The sequence below is a fragment of the Daucus carota genome, chromosome 9 (genome assembly GCF_001625215.2).
Source record: "Daucus carota subsp. sativus chromosome 9, DH1 v3.0, whole genome shotgun sequence".
NCBI classification, from domain to species: domain Eukaryota; kingdom Viridiplantae; phylum Streptophyta; class Magnoliopsida; order Apiales; family Apiaceae; genus Daucus; species Daucus carota.
In genome coordinates this window covers 11449593-11473055 of record NC_030389.2, presented here as the reverse complement: position 1 = coordinate 11473055, position 23463 = coordinate 11449593, and the positions used below count along the sequence as shown (strand labels likewise).

At 41.0% G+C, this 23463-nt stretch overlaps 1 protein-coding gene across 5 annotated transcripts in view; it reads left to right on the top strand.

The window, feature by feature from the left end:
• LOC135149304 (uncharacterized) overlaps positions 1 to 20894 on the top strand; it is a 29466-nt gene extending 8572 nt beyond the window's left edge. For 2 of the 5 annotated variants that reach the window (XM_064084708.1, XM_064084707.1), the window contains one exon: positions 6645 to 20894. In XM_064084708.1, the coding sequence (XP_063940778.1) occupies positions 8238 to 11675 (3438 nt within the window). In that variant the 5' untranslated portion in view covers positions 6645 to 8237 and the 3' untranslated portion in view covers positions 11676 to 20894. Of the gene's footprint in view, positions 1 to 679; positions 1677 to 4583; positions 4994 to 6644 lie in introns of those variants that run through there. The other 3 variants (XR_010287700.1, XR_010287701.1, XR_010287699.1) reach the window with 3 other exon arrangements.
• The last annotated feature ends 2569 nt before the right edge of the window (positions 20895 to 23463 follow it).

The following is a 23463-nucleotide window of genomic DNA, read 5'->3' as shown; positions in this document are numbered from 1 at the left end:
GAGAGACCTTATATGAAAAATATTGTCTGCTATCTGTTTGATATGTTATGTGCCAATAGGAGAGTTAGAAAACGGTTTTGCTTATAACTTTTGATCGGTAATTCAGAATGGAGTGAAACGAAAAAGAGATTAAAGCTTATAAAGCCTATTTTAATATGACATAATAATATGGTGGAGTATAGAATGTGAATAATTGTTGTTAAATGTATAGAATATGATTATATGTGATCTAATTGCTATTAAATGATAATTGCATGGACTATCTGATTGTTCTAGTATTACATACATGTGATAAATGATTGAATGACATAGTGTCGTGTCTTGATAGATGTCGGATAAAAGCATATGGATTATAGTGATTGGATTTGGTGGGTTGGTTGTTGGTTGAAGTAGGTTAACAGGTGGATAGTCTAATAAATAGACGAGACGATGTCGGATTTTCGATAAGATTTATATGATATTTAATTGATAATATGTTATGTGAAATATGATTAGACTATATGGTAGAGTCAAAGCATGATTATGTGTTAAGTGATATTTGACGAGTTTAAAGAGTTGTATAAGTGGGTATCGATATACGTGATATGTGTATGCGATAGGTTATGCTACCGAATTGATAAGTAGAAATAAGAATCAATAGATTATTTAGTGATAATGGTAGTATCTTATTCTCGTAAAGGGTTTGGACGAGACGGATACGATCGAAGACGTTCAGAAGATCAAACGATGTTACAAAGCGAATAAGGAACGAATCGAGTAAACGAAGCAGTGTGGCGAATAGAGTATAGCCAAAGATGGTCTAGAGACTATGCATAGAGTGTGAAAGTGGAAAGATGAGATTGAGATATGAGACTGGAGTCGGATTTAAGGCAAGTTTTCCTAAATCCTTCCTCAGATTATATTGCATGTTCTGATTATTCTGTTAAGATTATGATATTGTTTATACTGAAACCCTTCTCAATTAAACTCTTACTTCTGAGCATGAAACCGTGATTGTTTTCTTCTTCCAAGTTTTGAAAAGCCAAACACCTAATTATTCTTAATTGCTATTACAAGTATTCTGATCCATTCTTTCCAATCCTCAAGATTTTATAAATATCAGCTTTACAAATTAATTCGAAGTTCAGACCGTCATTGAAGCATGGGTTGCTCAGTGATAGTTAGAACCTAGAATGAGTTGGGATCTTCTTGATTATTCAACCCGCCATTGTCATGCTGGTTTAGCAGGCTAAATTCAGTTGCTTAGCCGATAATGAAGGATACTGAATAATTAGGAATTTCCTGAACTATGATTTATCAAAAGACAGACTGTGGTTTATGAAATGTTGATCCTCAAAAGTTGATTTGGAATATTTCCGTTGTTGATAATGATTATGATTCTGTTCTGCTGATTGAATTGTCTATTGATTTCAATTGTTAGAATTGGATTAGTTTTTATAAAATATGTGGACCAGATTCGTGGTCAGACCAGATTCGTGGTCAATTATAGGCCAATGTGTGCCTTGGATCCAGTATAGAGAACAGGGCTGTGTGCCATGTTCGGGGTTAGTGCGTGACTGATCAGCAGCCTAACCTTTGGTTTTTAAGTAAAAATGTGATGAATCCAATTCGACAATTCTTCTGTAAGTTTGAATTCTGATTTCAATTGCTGATAAGAATTGTGAAGTTTTCAATTACATATTCTGAACTTGTGAACCCTGATAAGATATTTCAGGACTATTGTTGCTTATATACACTTGCTGAGCATTGTTGCTCACCCTTGCTATTCCTTTTTAACCATTTCAGAAAAGCTTAGAGATGAATTGCTTGATTGAGATTGCGAGTATGGCTAAGGCTAGTCGAGGAATCAGAGTATAGAGTATCCAGAGGACAAGTGGAAATGTTCAGGGAAATTGTCAAGGTTGGTTCTAGATAGAATTGTTGAGATTCAGTTGTAATCATAATTTAAATAGATTGGCAGTGATTCTTCTCATCGAAGATGATCTGAGGTTGTAAGACATTGTTTATTTATAGTGGTTGATTCTAATTTCAATACTGTAACCTGGATGCGATCCTGTTTTTAGGGGGTTAAAGTGTGTTCTTTAAAATCTTTTACTAAAGTCTTCAAGCTTTAAATCCTTTGATTTTTATTACTTTTTTTTAAAAAAAAATACAGGTTTTCAAAAGTGTTTAAAATGGTTTTGTGTGGTGATGTCAGAATCCAGACCCCCGGATTCTCGGGCTGTCACAGAAGTTACATCTCTTCCTGTACAGACCCATGATCTTCACCTGTTTATCTCTGATCAAGTCAGAGATTCTACACAAGTCAAGGATGATTCTCCAATTACCGCATTGTCACCAGTCAGAGAATCCTCTCCTATCATAGCTCCTACAGTTCCAAGCTCTACACTTCCATCCTCTGAGCCTGCCAAAAGAAGAGTCTGCAGCTTAACTTATTGTCAAAGGATGTGCAGAGCTACACCTCCTTCTATTGAAGACAGACTTACTTCCATTGAGGCCACTCAAACTTCAATGCAGCATACTCTGGCTGATTTGAGCACTTCTGTGGCTCAGCTGGTTCAAGTTCTCACCTCTGCTGATGTCAAAAAGGGGGAGAAAATATCCAAAGACAAATGCAAACTTGATCAGCAAATGAAAAAGAAAAGGCCAGATGGTGATGAAGAAGGAAAAGGGGAGATGGCTGACAAACAGCCAAAGCTGCTGCAAATCAAAGAAAAAGAAAGGAGTAATAAGGAAGCAGCAAACTCTGATAGACCCAGAGAATCTCAAAAACACAAGTCTATGGAACTGACTGTTATGTCTCAAGCTCAGAGCATAAGTAAAGCAGTCAGAGATTCAAATGTTATATCTAAAGAAATAGTTCTTGTGAACTCTGAGGTTGAAAAGAAGAAAGAGGATCTGATTCTTGGAGCTGATAAGTTGATTGAAGCTGGAGACCCTGAGTCTCAGAAGTTCTGCCAAACTCTGAAGTAAGTTCTGCCAAACTCTGAAGTTCAGAGGCAGAGAAACCACTCTTTTCTACAAATCTCCTTCCTTACAAGCAATTGATGAAGCTATGGCAAGGAAAATATTTGAAAAGGAAAATCCAGGAGTAGATATAGAAGCCATCAGACTTGAAGAAGAAAGACTGGCTGCTGAGAAGAAGAAGATCAGCAAGACAAAGTCTGATGAGCAAAAAACAGATTACTGATCCCTCACAAAAACAGAAGATTCCAAAGCAAAAGGGAATAATAATTAGTGAGGTGAACTACACTGACATCAACAGACCAAGAACCAGGTCTCAAACTCAATCTGAATCTGATTCAATAGACAAAGGGAAGAAACCTGTTGATGGAGTTCCTTCAGTTCCTCCTGTGATAAAGAAATCAGTGATCAAGGTAGCATCAGAAAATCCTTCTCAGAGGATGATCAAGCTAAGTAAGAATGTGAACATAATTGCTGATGTATCTGATCAAGTAGAAGAAAAGGAAGCTGGTTTAACCAGAAGAAGAAAGGGTGATGACAGATCAATCTCTGACATGACTTTAACCTCTGACAATGCTCAAGTTAAAGCTTCAGTAACAGAAGATAAAATTGAAAATGCTAAAGCCTCCTGGCTGAAGATAAACCCTGAAAAGACTCAAGATCAGAAGAAAAAGAGTCTCTTTGGAAGCCTTGGTACAAGTCTGTACAAGGAAAGTCCAATGCTCACCAGAATCAGGACTCATGGAACTAGAGGAAAGGGAGCTTATGACACAACTGGTCTAGGTCACAGGAAGGAGAAAATTCAAACAGATTCAGCAACCATTTTCAGAGATCCTTACCCTCTGACGGAGAAAGTGAGAGATGCTGTTACTCAGAAGGACCTAGATAAAGTTGAGTCAGTGCAGATCCTTATGGATACTCATGATGGCACAGGAGATAAAGAGAAGATTGCTCTATTTCTGGAATCTGGCAGAGTCTACAGAATCTCAGAAGCTGATTTGTTGCTGAAATCTCTGAGAGAGCTGGAACATTTTCACTATATGCTGGAGATAAAGAATGAAGCTACTCAGAGATGGTCTGATCTGATGAAAAGGACTATAAATGAAAAGAGAAAATTTTATGGAGTGAAGTCTGATGAGGAATACATTCCAAAGATAGCTCAAGATGATGGTTCTGAAATTTGTATGGAAAAGAATAGCTCTGTAATGGAGACTATTGCAAACACCAGAATCTTGGGTTACAACAATGATGCAGACAGACCAAGGGTGATTCAGCTTGGAGAAGCAATGCAGAGAAGCAAGGTAAATGCCTTGAGAGCAGCTATCTATCAGACTGGGGATGAAACTGAAGAACTCAGAAATGTCAAAGCCCAGATGATCCAGACCTTAAAGCTGAAAGAAGAAAATCTGATCAACCAGTTTGTCAGAGAAAGCTATGGATATAGGTTGATTTGATAGATAGTTGTGTTGGTTCTGTAAGTTGTAATTAATTTTGTAAATTAATTATTTTATGCATTTGTCCTTGATAGTTTTTGACATCATCAGTACATATATATAACTTGTTCATTCTGTCTAATGCACAAGTTGGGGGAGATTGTTACATATTTGATGATGTCACAGGTATTTAACTTGTTTAGTGTGCAGAAGCAAATATCAGAGTTTAGCTGAAATCAGAGTTTAGCGACTGACAGCTGGATCAGAGTTTATCGATGATCAGAGTTTGCAGGCGGCTGATTTTCAGGAGCAGATCTGACTAAATAAGGAAGATAAAGATCAAGGGAGATTATACAAATCAGGACAGCAGAAGGATAGCTACTGATTAGATTATTTTAGGAAGCAGATAATTATAAATCAATCAGTAGATATCATGTAACTGTGTATATAAACACAGATTAGGGTTTACTCTATAAGAGTGAGAACATCGAGAATATTATTCTTGTAACCCAGCAGCTCTTAGTGATAAGTTATAAATCACTAAGAGAGTTTTTGTGACCTACTAAGTTTTGTGAATAAGAGTTTACTTTGTTGAATCTCTTGTTTGAGTATTTTGTTATTGATTGTGTTCACTATATTAATTAATATAGTGAGTTAATTCGGCCTAACAAAAATAATAATTATGGATTAATATTGTCTTTGACGGGAGAGGGCGTTTCGAACTAATTTTATTATTTGTATTGTGTTTGACAGATGACCACTTAAACAAATTTTTATACTAATTATAATATTTTTTATTAGTGATATGTCTAACCGGAAGATGACTCAAAATAATTTTTATGCTATTATAATATTGATTCGTATCAAAATTTATACAAAATTTATAACGCCGCTGCGAAGCGCGGCTTTATTCACTAGTATACTTATATAAAAGAGAAGCATGGGGCGTGTAGGTGGCGCCTCTCAGATAGCTCCGTTCAACTTTTCTAATTTTCTGGAATTTTTGAATGAAAAATATCAAAAATTAAAACTACCTTGTTTCAGTTTCGGATAAATTTGAAGCAAATTTCAGAACTATCTTTTTCACAATATTAACAATCAAATCTACCTACCTTTTTCAGTATCAAAAATAAAAATTATACCTTTTTTAGTTTTGGGTATATTGGAAAAAAAATTCAATATATCAAAAATAAAAATTACCTCCCTTAATAAATATCAAATCAAAATTTGAAATTTCTTTGCTATTATTTTGATACCAAAAAAAAATTTACTTCTCCTCCAAGACTGACCATATTTTTGGAAAAGGCGTATATCAAAAATAGAAAATATTTCTGATAAGTCGGTTTGTTCTCAAATCAACCCCTAGAAATTGAGGTCAGACATCATAAAATTTAACATATTTGTTGTTGTTATCATTAAATTAACTGTTAGTGATATATGTTAGTTGGTTATTTTTTTTTTATAATATTTGGTTTGTTCAATGGACATGTTTGTTATTATTAATTTTTATATGGTTTACTTTGTATACAGGAAAATTGTATTCACGCAACACTTTCACAATATCTGTTTGTTCGGTTCAAGCATCTTTTAAGCGAAATCTGTTTATACAATATTAAAAAACAAGGGTTGTTGCAAACAAGGCAAACAATGGTAGTTATAGATCGCCATCTCATGGATATTGATGTTTCTCTGCACGACCAATCAAAAAAAATTGGAGGAAGATGGCAATGTTAGCGTGAACATGATTATTTTTCAAAAAAAAAACACAACTTAAATTACGATTCGTTGTGCTTTAATTCGTTAATTACATGTAGAAATTTGTTTACATTTTTCATTCATGAATAATAGTCTAATTTTTCAATTTTATATATTAATATTGGTATTGCATCGAGATGTTTATAATATAAAATTTATTCTATTCTTATCATTAATATAATTTTTATAGGCCGTCATAATTTTATTTTATTCTATAAATATTGATATCGAATCATTAATTTAATTTTTATAGGCCACCGCAACGCGCGACTTCTCAACTAGTAGTTTTAAGGATACAGTTTTGACTGGGCTCGAGGATTCGTATCTTCTTTATTATCTTTTTGTATTTTCTTCAGTTTTATACACGATCTGTTATTCGCACACACTTTTATTTCATTGTAATATTCGCAGATTGTGTTCACAATCCTAAAGCTATACTTTATATTTATCTACGACTGATATATCTGTATCTTCTTGTTTGTGGATTAACAGATCAATGGAGAACCAAACTGTGAGGCTAAACACGATGGCTAATCCCAACACACAGATCCTAGGATCTGATGAGGGTCACCAACCGACGCCTAACCCTAACACATCGATCGTTGTATCTGATGGGGGCTAGACGCCGGTTGGATATGTACCTACGGAGTATGTTCCAGTGGGACACACTATCTTTGGACAGTTTAGTATACTCTTTGGACAGACTCCACCAGGTTTCAGACCGGCGATACATACTGCACCCTTTGCACCTGCTGTGCCTATGGTTCCTATATGCCTACTGCACATATTGAGAAACCTTAGAAGTTTAACGGATCGAACTTCAAACGTTGGCAACAAAAGATGTTGTTTTATCTGACCACGTTGCATCTGGATCTCTACCTTAAGGAAGAGGCACCGTTGCTCACTGCTGAGAGCAATGTACAGGCTGTGTATGTTGTTGATGCTTGGAAGCACGCCGACTATATTTGTCAGAATTATGTGCTCAACTGTCTGGTTGACTCGTTGTATAACGTGTGTAGCACAAAGCAAACAGTTTAGGACTTATGGGAATCACTTGAACATAAGTATAAAATCGAGGAAGCTTAAGGCAGCCAAGACTTCCAACTGAAGTCTTAAGGCAGCCTCACTCTTCTCAAACACTATGACCCTAACATATTGTAATTCTAGGTCTTTGGTCAGTTGTTCCATTTTAGGATTAAGTACTTTTATTTCATTCATGTTATAGTCATGAATCTCTAGTACCAGAGCATTGTTCTTAAGAGTAAGAGATTTCAGTTTATTTTTGGCATCATCCCTCTCTAATCCTAATTGCGTAAAAAGTTTAGGATAGGATCTACTTGAGAGCTTCCAGAGTGAGGAGGAGATTAATGTTCTAAAATGCCCTTGGAGCAAAGTTTCCCATATGCTCTTATTCATCACTGTTAGTATCTAATAAAACAAAACAGAGAGGAACAAACTTTAACAGAGTCTTAACCATGAGTCGTTAATCAGAATAATGTTTAAGCACTTGGTTACATTAGAGTCAACTACAGCTCAGGGTCACAAGGAACTTTTATGCCTTCCTATATTTTTATACATTTTTTTTCTTTTTTTATTTGTGCTCGGTCTAAGGCCGGGACGCTTCCCAAGGTAAGTAACTTATGACCACCTGTTGGAATGTAGGCCGCAGCCCAGTACGCCAAGGCCCAATAGAGGTCCGGCCCACTGTTTAAAACTTCACCAAACGTTCCTAGCGCGCAACGGTCGAGGTGCGAGGATCCCGCCTCCTTAACTCACCATTACTTCCCTCCCGCATCGGGCGGGAGCGTTACAAACTCAGGTTCATCCCCCTCCTATATAAAGTGGGTAAATCAAGGGTAAAAGACATTCACTTATACACTCGTACATACATTTACGCTTGCAGTTCTTTAAAAACCCTTTTGAGCCACTAACTTATTCTCACGCCGGAGGTGAATCGGGGGGACAATCCCTCGCATTCTTCTCAATTTCAGGTCGCATTCAGGCTTCGGCATCCGGCAGAATCTTGGCTCCAACATTGGCGCCGTCTGTGGGACCTGCAAGTAGAATCTCTTAAAAATAAACACCATGACAAACCCAACTGAGCAAACCACTGGAAACACCTCCAACCCAAAAGCCGGTTTAGACTTTGGCAACAGTCCCGAAGGGCTGCTGCCCACCCCGGAAGAGCAACAGCAGATGCTGCTGAAATGGAGGGAAGAACAGGCTGCTAAAGCCCAGTCTTCCAAGACTAAAGAACAAGAAGCCGCCCGACTAGCCAAGAAGAGGGAGGCCGATGAACTACGGCTGAAAGCCCTCCAGCTACAAAGGGAAGAAATTGAGCTCCAGGAGAGAGCCCTCCGAGAGGCCTTGGAGGCCGAAGGAGATCGAGTGCCGGAGGGCGAAGGAAACAAGAAGAGGAATCGGGAAGACCAAGATGGGTCTTCGGACTCTGAGTCGCACTCCCGAGGGCCTCGTCACAGGCATGTCACACCTTCGGATTCCGAAGGGGAGGAAGATCCCCACATGCGGGACCGACTCCGCCGAATGGAGAAGGCAATGTTTGGGGACAAGACGTTAACCCATAAGCCAGTTATAGTCGACGAGATTGAGCAATATCGGCCGCCCCCGGGGAGACAGTTCCCGAAAATGAATGAATTTAATGGGAAGGGCGACCCGATCGATCACTGCGACAAATACGAATCCCTTATGACCGGTATGGGGCATTGTGACATCATGCTCTGCAAGATGTTCAAGACCTACCTCAAGGGGTCTGCTATGATGTGGTACCGATCCCTGCGTCCAAGATCGGTTAGTTCCTACGATCAGCTGAAGCGCAAATTCTTGAGGCACTACTCTCACTTGTGCCGAAGAGAGAAGGACACTGAGGCCCTCATTCACTGCCGACAGAGGCCTAATGAAGAGTTGGGTGATTACTTGGCCAGGTTTAAAGAAGAGGCTGGGATGGTAACCAACCTGGACAAGGTAAAGGCCGCAGGATTCCTCACGGCTGGTCTGGACCCGGTGAAAGGTAAGAAACTCCGATCATCTTTGTACGACATACCCCCGAAGTCGTTGAACGATATTTACTTACGGGGGGAGAGCATCAGAAGAAAGATGGAGTCCATTGGGGGACATAAGAATGACCGGAAAGATGATCGATACGGTTCCCGTTCGGACAACAAGGGAAGAAGAAATGAAGGCTATAGAGGCCGAAGGGACGAGAGGGACGAGAAGCTAGACAGAGGGGCCGAACGAAGGAGAGATAGAGACAGCACTGTGTTCACTCCCCTGAACGCATCTGCCTCCAAGATTCTCAATGAAATTAAGGGGAAGCCAGGATTCGTTCGGCCGCCGAAGATGAAGATTCCCGATTACAAGAAGAACTCCGATAAGTATTGTGACTATCATCGGGACAACGGGCATAATACCGATGAATGTTACCACTTGAAGAAGTTGATAGAGAAGATGGTTAAGGCTGGTGACTTGAACCAGTATGTTAAAGATCTGAGGGATCGGTTAGGTCCCAAAGAAGATAAAGGGAAGGCACCCGAAGAGGGAGAACGGTACAGGGGCGAGGTCCAGACAATATTCGGGGGAATAGTTTTAGACCGAAGCAGCAAAACGGCAAAGAAGAAGTATGCCCTGCAGGTCTACAATCTCTACAGCATCAACTCCACTAAGCAGCAGTTCCCCATAATGTTCTCCCAGGAAGATTACGAGGATGTCATTCTGCCGCACGAGGATCCGTTGGTCATTAATCCCGTGATCGGGCAGAACAAGATCTGGAAGGTGCTGGTCGATGGAGGAAGTTCTGTCAACGTCCTCTATTATAACACCTACCAGAAAATGAATTTGGAAGGCAAACAGATCGATACCTGCTATGAAGCTCCTCTATATTGGTTTGGCAATCAGCCCGTCCCGATCGAAGGTATGATCCACTTGCCCTTGTTGCTTGGTAAATCCCCCTATACTGTGGAGAAACAGGTCAAGTTCTATGTGGTTCGAGTGGAAAGCCCGTTTAATGCCATTTTGGGGAGACCCGTTCTTGCTGCTTTTGAAGCTATTGCCTCTATTCCCCACCTCAAGCTAAAGTTCCCGACCGAGAAAGGAGTGGGAGAGATGAGGGGCGATCAGAAAGCCGCCCGAATCATTATGCTGGAAGATCTTGAGATAGACAAGGATCTAGGTGGCGCCGAAGGAAATAAACGGCGCCGAACCGAAGATGGTCCTAGGGACAGTGGTCACGCCCTGCATATAGAGTTGGAGAAATTTGGGAACAATCTTTCGAACCCGATCGCCGAGCCAGGCACTAAGACCGAAGAGGTGGAATTATACGCAGGTTGCTCGGGAAAGATGGTTCGGATCGGTAAAGACATGGAATCAGGGCTGAAGGAGAAGGTGATTGATGTGGTCCGTCGGTACCATGATGTTTTTGCCTGGGGGCCCGAAGACATGCCGGGGTTGGATGAGTCGATCGCTCGGCACAGGCTAAATGTTCATCCACAGGCCATTCCCGTCAAGCAGAAGAAGAGAAACTTCGCCGTGGAAAGACAGAAGGTGATTGAGGTCGAAGTGGAAAAACTACTGGAAGCAAAGTTCATCGAGGAGATTGAATATCCCGAATGGCTGGCTAATGTGGTGGTGGTCAAGAAGTCCAACAATAAGTGGAGAATGTGTGTCGATTATACCGACCTCAACAAAAATTGCCCGAAGGACCACTACCCTCTGCCGAACATCGATCAGCTGATAGATGCCACCTCTGGCTATCAAATACTCAGCTTTTTAGACGCATTTTCGGGCTATCATCAGATCGCCATGGATGCCGAGGATATCCCCAAGACAGCATTCATCACCTCGAAAGGCACCTATGCCTACATCAAGATGCCCTTCGGTCTGAAAAACGCGGGGGCCACTTTCCAAAGGATGGTGAACAAAGTCTTCGCCGAACAGATAGGACGGAACATGGAATGTTACGTCGATGACATGATAGTAAAATCCTTGTTTCATGATCACGCTGATGACCTCAAAGAATGCTTTGAGACCCTAAGACGGAACAACATGAAGATCAACCCCGCCAAGTGCACCTTCGGGGTTTGTAGTGGCAAGTTCCTAGGGTATATGGTCAGTGCGAGAGGGATCGAAGCGAATCCCAAAAAAATAAAGGCGGTGTTAGATATGGAAGCCCCGAAGATCATTCGGGAAATTCAAAAGCTGACTGGACGACTAGCAGCCCTCCGTAGATTCATCTCTCGGTCAGCTGAAAAGGCGCTCCCTTTCTTTGAAGTGTTGAAGGGAGCAAAGAATTTTGAGTGGGGGCCGAACTGCGTGAAAGCCTTCGAGGAAATAAAGGAGTACCTGATTAAAGCCCCTCTATTGATGAGGCCTGATCCGAAGGAAACGCTCCAGCTGTACTTGGCAGTGAGCGACCGAACCCTTGGTGCGGTTTTAGTGAAAGAGCACGAGAAGAACCAACACCCGGTCTTCTATGTGTCTCATATGTTGAGGGATGCAGAAACCCGATAACCGAATGCCGAGAAGTTCGCATATGGGCTGGTCATGGCCTCCCGAAAATTGCGACACTATTTCCAAGGGCGAACGATACAAGTGGTCACCGACCAACCTTTGAAAAAGATCCTCAGCCGACCAGAGGCTTCGGGCAGAGTCGTCGCCTGGTCCGTAGAATTGGGGGAATACGACTTAGAGTATGTTCCCCGAACAGCCATCAAAGCCCAAGCCTTGGTTGACTTCATGGTGGAGTGCATTTTTTCGGGGCCGAAGGACTTGGAACCGAAAGAATAGCTCATCAGGACTCCAGGAAAGTGGAAGTTGTTTGTGGATGGGTCGGTAGCCGGGTCAAAGTGCGGGGCGGGATTGATCCTTTCCAGTCCCGATGGATTTGAGATTTGTCAAGCCATCCGATTCACTTTCCCTTTGACCAACAATGAGGCCGAATACGAAGCCCTCCTGGCAGGAATGGGTCTAGCAAAAAATCTCGAAGTAAGGCATTTGAGGGCTTTTAGCGACTCCATGCTGGTCGTCAAGCACTTTTCCGGGGAATATGAACAGAAAGAGCCCCGAACGAAAGCTTACGCCTCTAAAGTGCGAGAAAAGACTCAGTTTTTTGAAACATTTGAATTAAGCGCCATCGGTCGGGAGGACAATGGTCGTGCCGATGCTCTCTCTCGCCTAGCCTCGGCTGAAACTCAAAATTTGACGAGGTCCATCTACTTGACTGAGGTAAAAACTCCTTCGGTCGACAAGAAAGCTTGCCTGGAGATTCATCAAGGCATAAATTGGATGACCCCCATCAGAGCCTACTTGGAGAAGGGGTTCTTGCCCTTGGAGAAAAGGGAAGCTCAAAAGGTAAAATACCGAGCAGCTAGCTATACACTGATCGGGGGCTGACTCTTTAGGCGATCAGTCTCTCAGCCCTTGCTCCGATGCCTGGATTCAGAGGAACAGCTCCTTGCCCTAGAAACAGTTCACGAGGGAATCTGTGGCGAACATCTGGCCGGCCGATCCCTGGCCATAAAGATACTCCGACAGGGTTTTTTCTGGCCAACCCTAAGGAAAGATGCCGCAAACTACTCAAAGAAATGCCGACAATGTCAAATACACAGCAATGTTCCGAAGCAACCCCCGGAGGAAATGACTTCGGTCCTCAGTCCGATACCATTCTCCATGTGGGCCATCGACATAGTGGGGATCTTACCGACCAGTACTCGACATGCTAAATACTGTATAGTGGCCATTGACTACATGACGAAGTGGGTCGAAGCCCGACCACTTTCAGCTATCACCGAGCAGGTCGCCAAAAAATTCTTCCTGGAGCAGATAATTGTGAGGTTCGGGATACCGATGGTATGTGTATCCGACAATGGTACTCAGTTCGTTGGAAGGAAGTTCAAAGAGTTCTTGGCCAGCTTCGGCATTCAACAAAGGTTCAGCTCGGTCGGTCATCCCCAAGGAAACGGGGCGATCGAGGCAGCCAACAAGATCATCTTCCAAGGTATCAAGAAGCGCCTTGGAGAAGCTAAGGGACTGTGGGCCGAAGAACTCCCCTGGGTCCTCTGGGCGTACCGAACCGCTCCTCGGTCTTCAACAGGAGAAACGCCGTTTCGGCTAGCTTATGGGACCGATTCACTTGTTCCAGTCGAGATTGGCCTAGAGTCTTACCGAAGCCAGGTCTTCAATCCCGACACTAACGAATTTGGCCTACGGGGAAACCTGGATCTCCTAGAAGAAGAAAGAGAGGCAGCCCATCAGAGGAATGTCCAATGTCAACAACAAGCGTCTCAGTATTATGATTCGGGCATCCGAAAGCGTTCTTTCAGAGTCGGGGACATGGTTCTCCGAGATTTGGCTACTTCTATGCCGACCAAGGAAGGAAAGCTTATGCCGAACTAGGAAGGACCTTACACCATTATCGAGGTCATTCGGTCGGGAACCTACAAACTGGCAGGGATGGATGGAAGCACCATTAAGAATACTTGGCATGCTTCCCAACTCCAAAAATACTATCAGTAAGGCTTCCCGCCCGAACATTTCTCTTTCCATTTTTTAAGTCCTCCAGTTATGTAATTATTTCCCTTACGATCAATAAAAGTTCCTATTTCAAATTCAGGATAGTTGTAACTTGTTTAATACTCCGGTCGATCCCGTAACTCGGGGCAACCTGATTAAGATACGGGACCGAAGGAAATGGCCATGATTAACCTAAATATTTGCACGATTGTTTCTATCTCTAATGGGGCCGATCGAGTTCCTAACTTAAAGATAATAACAATCTCCAAATATTGGGGGAATCAATGGACATCATACTGAAGCCAGTTTTTAGGCTAAAGATGTACACTTGTAAAAATAAAATAAAATTTTGACATGTATCGAGACCTTCGGTCGGAGACATATATCAAAGTTCACCGTATCGAGACTTATCAGTATGAGACATACGAAAATGCTAAAATTGTATCGAGACCGAACGGTCTAAGACATACATAAATTAGAAAGTAAACTCGTGTCAAGACCGATCGCTCGACCGAAGAAATATGATGAAGTTTAAAACATGTATGGAGACGATTCAAAGTCAAAGACATACATTAGCATTATCCAAGTTATATCCAAGACATACATCGGAAACGAAAACATGTATTGAGATAAACCAAGTATCGAAAGCAATCCCGAAGGCGAAATTAAGTAAAAGCCCGAAGGCGACATATTTGTACAAGCCCGAAGGCAAATTGTTCTTACAATAACAGCCCGCAGGCCAACAAATTACAAAAGAAAAGATTACTCCGAGTAATCAGTTTCGGGATCGGAGGAGACGACCAGAGGCTCGTCCGGATCATCACGGCCGACTGGATCAGAAGAGCCTTCGTCCAGAAGTAGCTTGTGATCCAAGCCTTCCTTATGAGCCCGACGAACCGTCTCGTCGTACCCGATCTCGAGGAACCTATCCTCGGTCTTCTCCAGGATTTTCTTCGCCTTCTTCTCCCTTCGGCGAGCGGCTTTCAGGGCCAGGTTCCGACGCTGGACCCTTCTTGTCAGAGTATCGACCTGACCCTTCAGTCGACCTTCTGACTCCCGAAGGTCTTTTATGTCCTGATGGGCCGCATTCAGCTCGGTCTTCAGAGCTGCCAGGGTGTCTTCAGCAAGATTGGCCCTGATAGTGAGGGCATTGACCCCGGGCATCTTCTTCTGCATGTCCTGGACTTTGTCAGTCACCGCCGCCGCCCAGAGAGAAGCCTGCACAAAAATTAGACAAGTTAAAATCACACCCGAAGCCTATGAAACGAAGAGGTGAGGAACGATGATACTTACCAAGGAAAGAAAACACATGAGCTGCTCACAAGCTTGCAGCGCGGTGGCCGACTCATAGGTTCCCCTGTCGGCCGGAAGAATCTGGGACCTGCAAAAATCTCCAGAAACGTCCTTGATCCGGTCGGGAGCCAGGATCGCTATCGAATCGGTCGACAAGACCGACCATTCGGGAACGTAAGGCCGGACCTCAGAAGAACCGTCCGGCCTTGTCCTCTTCCTAGCCACCTCGGGGGCTGGAGCGTCTTCGACCTCAGAGGACTTCTCGATCCCTCCCTCTGAGCGACCGACCTCCGGGGTCTTCTCCCTAGCCACATCCGCCTGGACTATGGCACCAACTGTTGTCTCGCCGCGGGCCTTTGCTTCGGCCTCCTTCTTGGCCGCCATGGCCTTCGCCGTCTTCCGCTTTAGGGCTTCGGTCCGAGAAGACACTGCACCAGAAAACAAGTGTCAAAGCAATGCACAGATATAAACGGAAAAGTTGAATAACGGAAGAGAAGCATAGTAGAAACAGAAAGACTACCGTCACTACCCCAAAGAGTAAAGAGCCACTCCTTTTCCCGGCTCGTCGATAACAAGATCCGGTTCGGCTCCTGGACTTTGCTGAGCTTCTCAAAGTCCTCCAGGTCCTTGCCGACCAGAAGGGGAGTGGTGATGATTGAGGGGTCGACCTCCCTCCACGTGGAGAACTTGTGGATTGAGTGACCCCCCAGATAGAACCATCGTTCGTGGGTCCCTTTGTTGCTCGAATTGGTCTCGCACCAATTCGGTCGGCCGGTCATGCGGCCGATGGTGTAGAAGCCATTGCTCTTGGCATTTTTCTTGAAATCGTGATGATTCCAGAAAAGAGCTGGCCGAGGAGACACGCCAGTCATCAGACACCGATGCTGGAATACGTTTATATACGTAAATCCATTCGGGTCCAACTGTCCCAGGGCGATCCCCGTCTGCTTCAGGAGTTTCTTCAGCAGGGGGAGCATCGGAAGCCGAAAGCCGCACTTGAATGCGTTCTCGGAGATGCCCACGCACCTATGGCCGTCCTCCGACTCGGGAGTCTGGTAGATGCAGTCATTCGCGATGGCCGGGTAAATATCCCATGACCGATGAATCTGGTATTTTATCCGAAACATCTTCAGATCCGCTTCGGTCAGTAGGGAAGGAAAGTTGGCCATAGGGAACTTCAGCGCATCACTGAAGTAATCCGCAGCCGAGTAAGAGGTCCCCACAACATCACCCGACCGATCCATTTGCCTGCAAACGAGAGAAGGCAAACATAAGCCATGTACTCGGAAAGAAAGAAGAAAAGAAAAAGAGGCGAGCCCGAGTACATAGGGCCGAATCGGGTCGGGCCGACGGGGCTTAAAACCTAACCCTAGAAAACCAACCCAAGCGACAAGACAACACACAAAGAAAAAGCAGCAAACGGGGGGAAAAGACAACGGCAATGCCCGAGTTGAAAACTCGAGAACCGCCAGAATACCCCAACCACAATTCTAATCTACGACAACTCAACAAGATAGCATTACAATATGGACAAAACTGAAAAAGTCGAAAACTACCGGCAATCAACAAATATCTTCGAACCGGCGAAAAACTTTCACCGGAAGATACAATACAAAGAATCAACGATATCTAGCAGCATTCTAAAAAGACAGTAAGAGAAATCGACAGGGAAGGAAGAGGAACTTACTTGTTGGAGAAAGAACGGAAAGAAACGGTGGAGATGAGCCGGAACTGGGACCGCCGCCGGATGCTGGGAGAGTAAGAGCTTGAGAGAGCGGGGAGTTGCAAAGAAGGAGAAGAGAGTTTGGGAATATAAAAAGAAACCGGTGGTAATGATTCATATTTATAAGCTCTCGTGAAAAGGCGCGCCCTATTAATGACACCCTTTGGAATGCACGGCCCAGATTCAACGCGTATCTCGAGGTAACGTCATCCAGCACTCAAGCGACGCCCTGCGCCGTTCGGACCAGACACTTTGAAATCATACCAAAGCGCCTGTCGATCTCCCAGCCTGACGCCTCATCCGATCGGTCAGTCGAAACAAACTCAGACTTCGGCCGCGTTTACAACCCGACCGAAGCCTGGGGACATGTTGGAATGTAAGCCGCAGCCCAGTTGCCAAGGCCCAATAGAGGTCCGGCCCACTATTTAAAACTTCACCAAACGTTCCTAGCGCGCAACGGTCGAGGGGCGAGGATCCCGCCTCCTTAACTCACCATTACTTCCCTCCCGCATCGGGCGGGAGCGTTACAAACTCAGGTTCATCTCCCTCCTATATAAAGTGGGTAAATCAAGGGTAAAAGACATTCACTTATACACTCTTACATACATTTACGCTTGCAGTTCTCTAAAAACCCTTTTGAGCCACTAACTTATTCTCACGCCGGAGGTGAATCGGGGGGACAATCCCTCGCATTCTTCTCTATTTCAGGTCGCATTCAGGCTTCGGCATCCGGCAGAATCTTGGCTCCAACACCACCATAAGACTTCGCTAGATTATTTTTTTTTCTTTTTTTAAGTCAAGTAATTCTCCAGTAACCAAGGGTTGCGAAAAGTCCCCAAGAATTTTTTTCATCTCCAGTACAGTTGCACTTAATACCAGCACAAGTACATGGATCGTTCCTTCCACATGACATTGCATTCTTCACCCATTGATCTCAAAGGAGTACCTGATAGTTTATTTTCAATATTTTTTTTATAATATTTTTTTTTGATTTTTCTAACAATTGAGAAACCATCCCCACACTAAAGTGGTACATTGTCCTCAATGAACTAATATGACACAAATATATAAATATAATATAAGTTAAAAAGAAAACTCCTCTGAATTCCATTGAGTTGTGAATTGGCTTTGACTTATCACTTTTTTATTAAATTTGGATGCACCTTTTTAACATCTGCACTAGATGTCACAGCGGTTTGATGGTGGCTCATAACACCTGGACATTGGAGGTCCGGTTTGATGGTGGCTCATAACACTTGGACATTGGAGGTCTTGTGTCCAACTCCTAAAAGCTTCCTTTAATTAATTAACACAACAATTGGGCCGATGTACAAGGTTTGAAGCCAAACAGGAACACAAAAACAACGTGGAAAATGTGACGTAGGAGAGAAGGGCTTCAAGTTGTCTGAGCAAGTTCTACTAGTGGGCTGGTCTGATAGTTGTCTTGGGCTCCTGAACTTAGTTGCAGAAGTTGGCTTGGCATCCTGGAGGCTTGTTATGTGGACTCTATAAAGAACCATGCTGTAGAGAAATCAGTCGAAGTGGGCTGGGCTGCTGAGAAACTAATGGACTGAGTAGCTTGTACATGCTTTGGAATGGACACCGACAAAGTTGGTGGAAGCAGGCTCGTACATGTACAGGAGGGGACATGATTTGAACTTTGAAGAACAAAATAAATAGCGCCTTTCTAGAGAAAAATCATAGGCGTGAAACTATATCAACATGCCCATGAAATTCGTCTACTGCAGGGTAGGTGCGCGTGAATGAATGCTGAGGATAGAGAATGAGCGCTCTTGATAGAATGTATTGTACCACCAACATAGAATTTAGTATGGCCATCCCAAATATACTGTCCACTACTCTCACAAATACAAATCAGTTACTTCCTTAACTAGCTTTTTTTTCAAAACTTATTTATTTCTTTAAAAATTACCTAAAACACTTCATACAAATTCATCAAGGCATCTCGTGAGAGGGAAAAAACAAATAAAATTTCTAAAGTCATAAAAAATATATTATATAATAAATTAACTTATATACACCTTGGGTTGCCTTCCAAGAAGCACTCCTATAAAGTCATTAGCTTGACCTTTTCAAATCACGTAGAAATAAACGTGTAGAATCCATCTTCTCGACCATAAACTTACCACCAAGAATAAAATCATGAACATCAAATGTTGTCTTTATCCTGCAAAAAGTCTCCAAACAAGTATTAGTAAACTTAATTGTCACATCAAGAAGTAACAACTGATCTAAATATTTTATAGTTTTGGAGTACTTTGTGATAAAGCAATGATAGATATCACATCCATCAAAAGATCGAACTCCCTTGATATTCACCCGATGTAGAGGCTCGGGTGGTGGAATCTCTGAACTCCTCACTTTTGCAGGAGTCAATCGAATCCATTCGCTTCTCACATCAATAAATAGAGAGTCAATATTGTCATTTCCTTCTTTCGAGAATTGAAGTGTAAGAGCCTTTTGGAATGGATCACCAAGCAAATTTTGAGAAAGAATCTCTTGGACAATTCTTGACATCATGTCAACCTTGAAACATGTATTCTCAAGTACAAGAGTAGAGGTTAGAGTAAAAGCAAATTTATCGTTATCAAACTACTGATCCACTTTAGTCATGTCATCCATCTGAGTAGGCAATAGTATTTCAGGCACATATGTTGGAAGACACAAGAACTGTATTGGTATTGCTTTTTTCATTTACCTCGTCATCAAACACATGGTCTACAACATCAAACTCACCACTGATCTTATCATCGACAACATGATCATCCTCTTTATCAATAGGCACATCATCATCACAGATCGAAAAACTATCACTCTCTGCATCACTTGCTAGAATGATAGTATTTATGTCATCTTCAACCTGGAGAGACGGAGGAAGAGAAGATTCAGTTTGTCTTGTGGTGGAAGAACTAGCCAACTATACAATTTGAGCCTCCATCATCAATTGTTCAGCTTTGAGTTCCTTAATCATCTTGATACTCTCTTCGAAGCTCTTCTGGAAATTCATAATACCATCCTCAAAACTCATGTTGATATTTATCAACATATCACATATGAAGTTAAACATATCATATATGATGATGGATTGTACTCAAGGGATTAGTATTCAGACCTAATTAGGAGATAGAGATACGAAGCAAGAGACAAGAAGCCGCACAAGGGAGGCCGAGCAGAAGCCATCAGCGGAGAAGATTTTAGCCATTGAAGACATTCAATTGGATTGTTCCTCTTATCTTTTATCTATCTCTTCTTATGAGCACGTGTTTGTTATATTGGGATTGTTTGATACATTTATTATGAATAACTTTTGTGAGTTAGGAATTTTATAGAACAATAGTATGTGATTGTTGGTATTTAGATAAGAAGTATTATATGCAGTTTACAATTTATTCATTCAAGTGGATTTCATGTTTAATATTTGCTATTGTTTGGCCAACTCCAAAAATTTATTGAGTTAATTATAATATTGAAAGGGTTATAATTAATTGACACAATAATTGAATGGTGCATGATTAAACCTGTTGATATTAATTTTGTGACAGTATAGACATATATTGTTACCTTGCATGGCCGTGTGAAATTGATGCTTAATCTGTCTTCTGGAAGTTAAATTGGGCATAGACATATGTTAATTTAATTACAAAATCTATACCATAGTGATTTCGGGAGAACCTATGACCATTAAATTTCCTGATAGTAAACTGTAATTTGTTATAATATTACACTGCTTTGTTGCCAGCATGAACATATTGGGGGGAAGTAATTATCCTGACTTAACTTTTAGTATCTAAAATTGTCGAGATCTCTTTGCTAGTGTATTATTAGTTAGTTAATTTAGCTGTTAAATAATTAATTTAATTAGAAAAACAAAAACCCAATTCTTGTGTTCTATAATTGAATTGTTCGATATTAATTTGCAATCTATACAAACACATAGTCCTGGAGGAATGATATCTGGTATTCACTACTATATTACTTGCTCGTGATTGTGTACACTTGCATATCTGTATCTTACGCATCACGTTTTTAGCGCCACTGCCGGGGACTGTTATAGTTATGTAATTAGTTGTAATAGTTAGTTAAAAATATTTCTCATAATCATTTGATCTGTAAAAAATTGAATAAAAATCGATAGCATCTGTCTCCTTGAGGATACGACCCACATTTGCCAGTCTACACTACAATAGACACCGTGCGCTTGCGGTTAGTTATAAAATAACACATCATGTTTTTGGCGCCGCTGTCGGGGAGACAGCTACATTCTATTTATTTTATTTAGTTATTTAGATTGTTTCCATTGCCTCTTTAGGACGTTTGTTCCAAGTGAGGTAGATTTTACTGTGTTTCTTGGCTTTGTTGTTTCTTTTCGGGTTTTCAATGGAGGGAGCTGATAATTTTGCACTCCTACTTCCTGAGTTGAGGCATATACTCATGAAAATGCCTCATTAAATGCTTTTGAGCCTGCTATGCATCCAATGAGTATTTTCAAGATGTCAAAAGCCGCCTCTAAAATTTACAACTTTTGTGAAGTTTGTGGTGTTCAGGGTCATTATGCTTATGAATGCTCATACAATGTCTTCAATTCTCATAATGCTCAATTGGGACCAATGAATGATTATCAAGAAGAATATGAGTACAGTCGGTATTCTAATTCTTGTTGTGGACCATATTCGTGATGATGAGGTAAGTGAAGAAAGCAATACAAAGTTGGTAGTTGTTTCTCCTCCATCATGTGCGCTTAAATTACCATTCCCGAGGATAATCAGCTTAATCCAGGTGGATCAACATTTTGATTTTGAAAATTTTACTTTTAAGCTGATCTCTACTCCTATTTTTAAGAATACATGTTTTAAAGTTGATGTGATGATTGTCTAAGATGAGATTCCTTTTTCCTATGATCTATTACAAACGACTTTTAAACTTCAATTCTTGGAAGAATAAAAAGGTAATATTGGCAAGAAGTTCAACACATGAGCTTCCGCCTCGTATGAATATCAAGGGAGTTCAATCTTTTCACGGATTTGAATTCTATCGTTGTTTTATCACAAAGTTCTTCAAGACTACAAAATATCTTGATCAATTGTTACTTCTTGATGTAACAATTAAGTTTACCAATGATTCTTTGAAGACTTTCTATAGGATAAAGACATCAATTGATGTTCTTGATTTTGTTGTTGGTGGCAAGTTTATGTTCGAGAAGGTGGATACTCGACATTTGTTTGTACGTGATTTGAAAACGTCAAGATTAGATTTTGAGGGAGCGCTTCTTGGGAGGCAAACTAAGGTGTATGTAATTTAATTTATCATATAATATATTTTTTTTATATTTTTGGGAATTTAGAAATTTTATTTGTTTTTTTTTACCCCCATGAGATGCCTTGATGAATTTGTGTGAATTGTTTCGGGTGATTTTTTTTAAAAAAAATCAGTTAACGAACTAACTGATTTTGTATTTGTGACAGTAGTAGACAGTATATTTGGGATGACCATACTAAATTCTATGTCGGCGGTACAATACAATCTGTCTGCCCTGCACCTTTGGAGAACAAATTTTATAGGCCACATCTAACCATTGTGCCATCTAATGCCCCTGTTGAGGAGGTGCAGCCAATTAAATAAAAACCTGAGAAGTCCAGAGCGACTCAACTCAACAACATTTCGTGGGAGTTTTATTTTTAACTAACAATATATAATTATATTAATGTATTCGTATATCTGTGTCATATATGTTCATTGAGGATAATGAACCACTTTAGTGTAAGGATGGTTTCTCAATGATTAAAAAAACAAAAAAAAATATTATTAAATTAAAAAAAAAGAAAAAAATTGTAAATTGCCATGTCTTAAACTAAGAAAATTCATATTATTTGTATTTAAATTAGAGCATCTAGTTATTTAATTTTGTTTGCATCTTCTTAGTAGATTGTTTTTCCCTTTTAGGTTGCATGCATAATTTCATGAAAGTATAAATTACCAAGTTATTTTCTTGTAATGAGTTTATTTGCATGATTTTTTAGCTAGTAATCTTGATCATAAGCGATGTCTTGCATGCTTAGAAATTGCCAGATCAAATAATGAGTGAAATTTTTTAACTAACTAATATAACTAGATTAACACTAACCAAGAAGAAAATAAAATAATATATTAAAAACCTAGGGCAATCAGGTCCACCATGCTTACATAATAACTGACTTCTCTAAGCTAAAGCATTAAAGTGGTCAAGTAGCAAGAGTATGCTAATCTCTCTCAAGCACCAACACTCTCGAAACATGCTTACACATATAATCACTTTTAGTAATTCAATTAATCAGGCAATTAAAATAAGGTTAATCTCTCTCGAGTATTAACTCTTTCAGAAATCTAGTAGGCTCTCGCACTCAAATTCAATTCTGCTAATTATATGTGTGCCTCTAGTAGTATATCTCCCGATCAAACTCCTATTCGCATAGAATCAATTCATAATATCGGCTAATTACACAAACCAATATTAAAACATATAAATTAGAATTAACCACAACTAATAAAACACTGTAAAACCATGCCAACATCATAGTGCTAACATGGCTTCCCCTTAAGCCCTAGAATACACGACTCTATAATAATTAAACAAGCACAATAACTAAGACAATCAAAAGACATAATAAAACTAACATGACAAGAAAAGAAAATTATAGAAAAAACTTGTAACCTTTAATGTTGTCACTCCAAGAAAAGTCATGGTATCATCTCCTTCTCTCCCTAACCCTAACC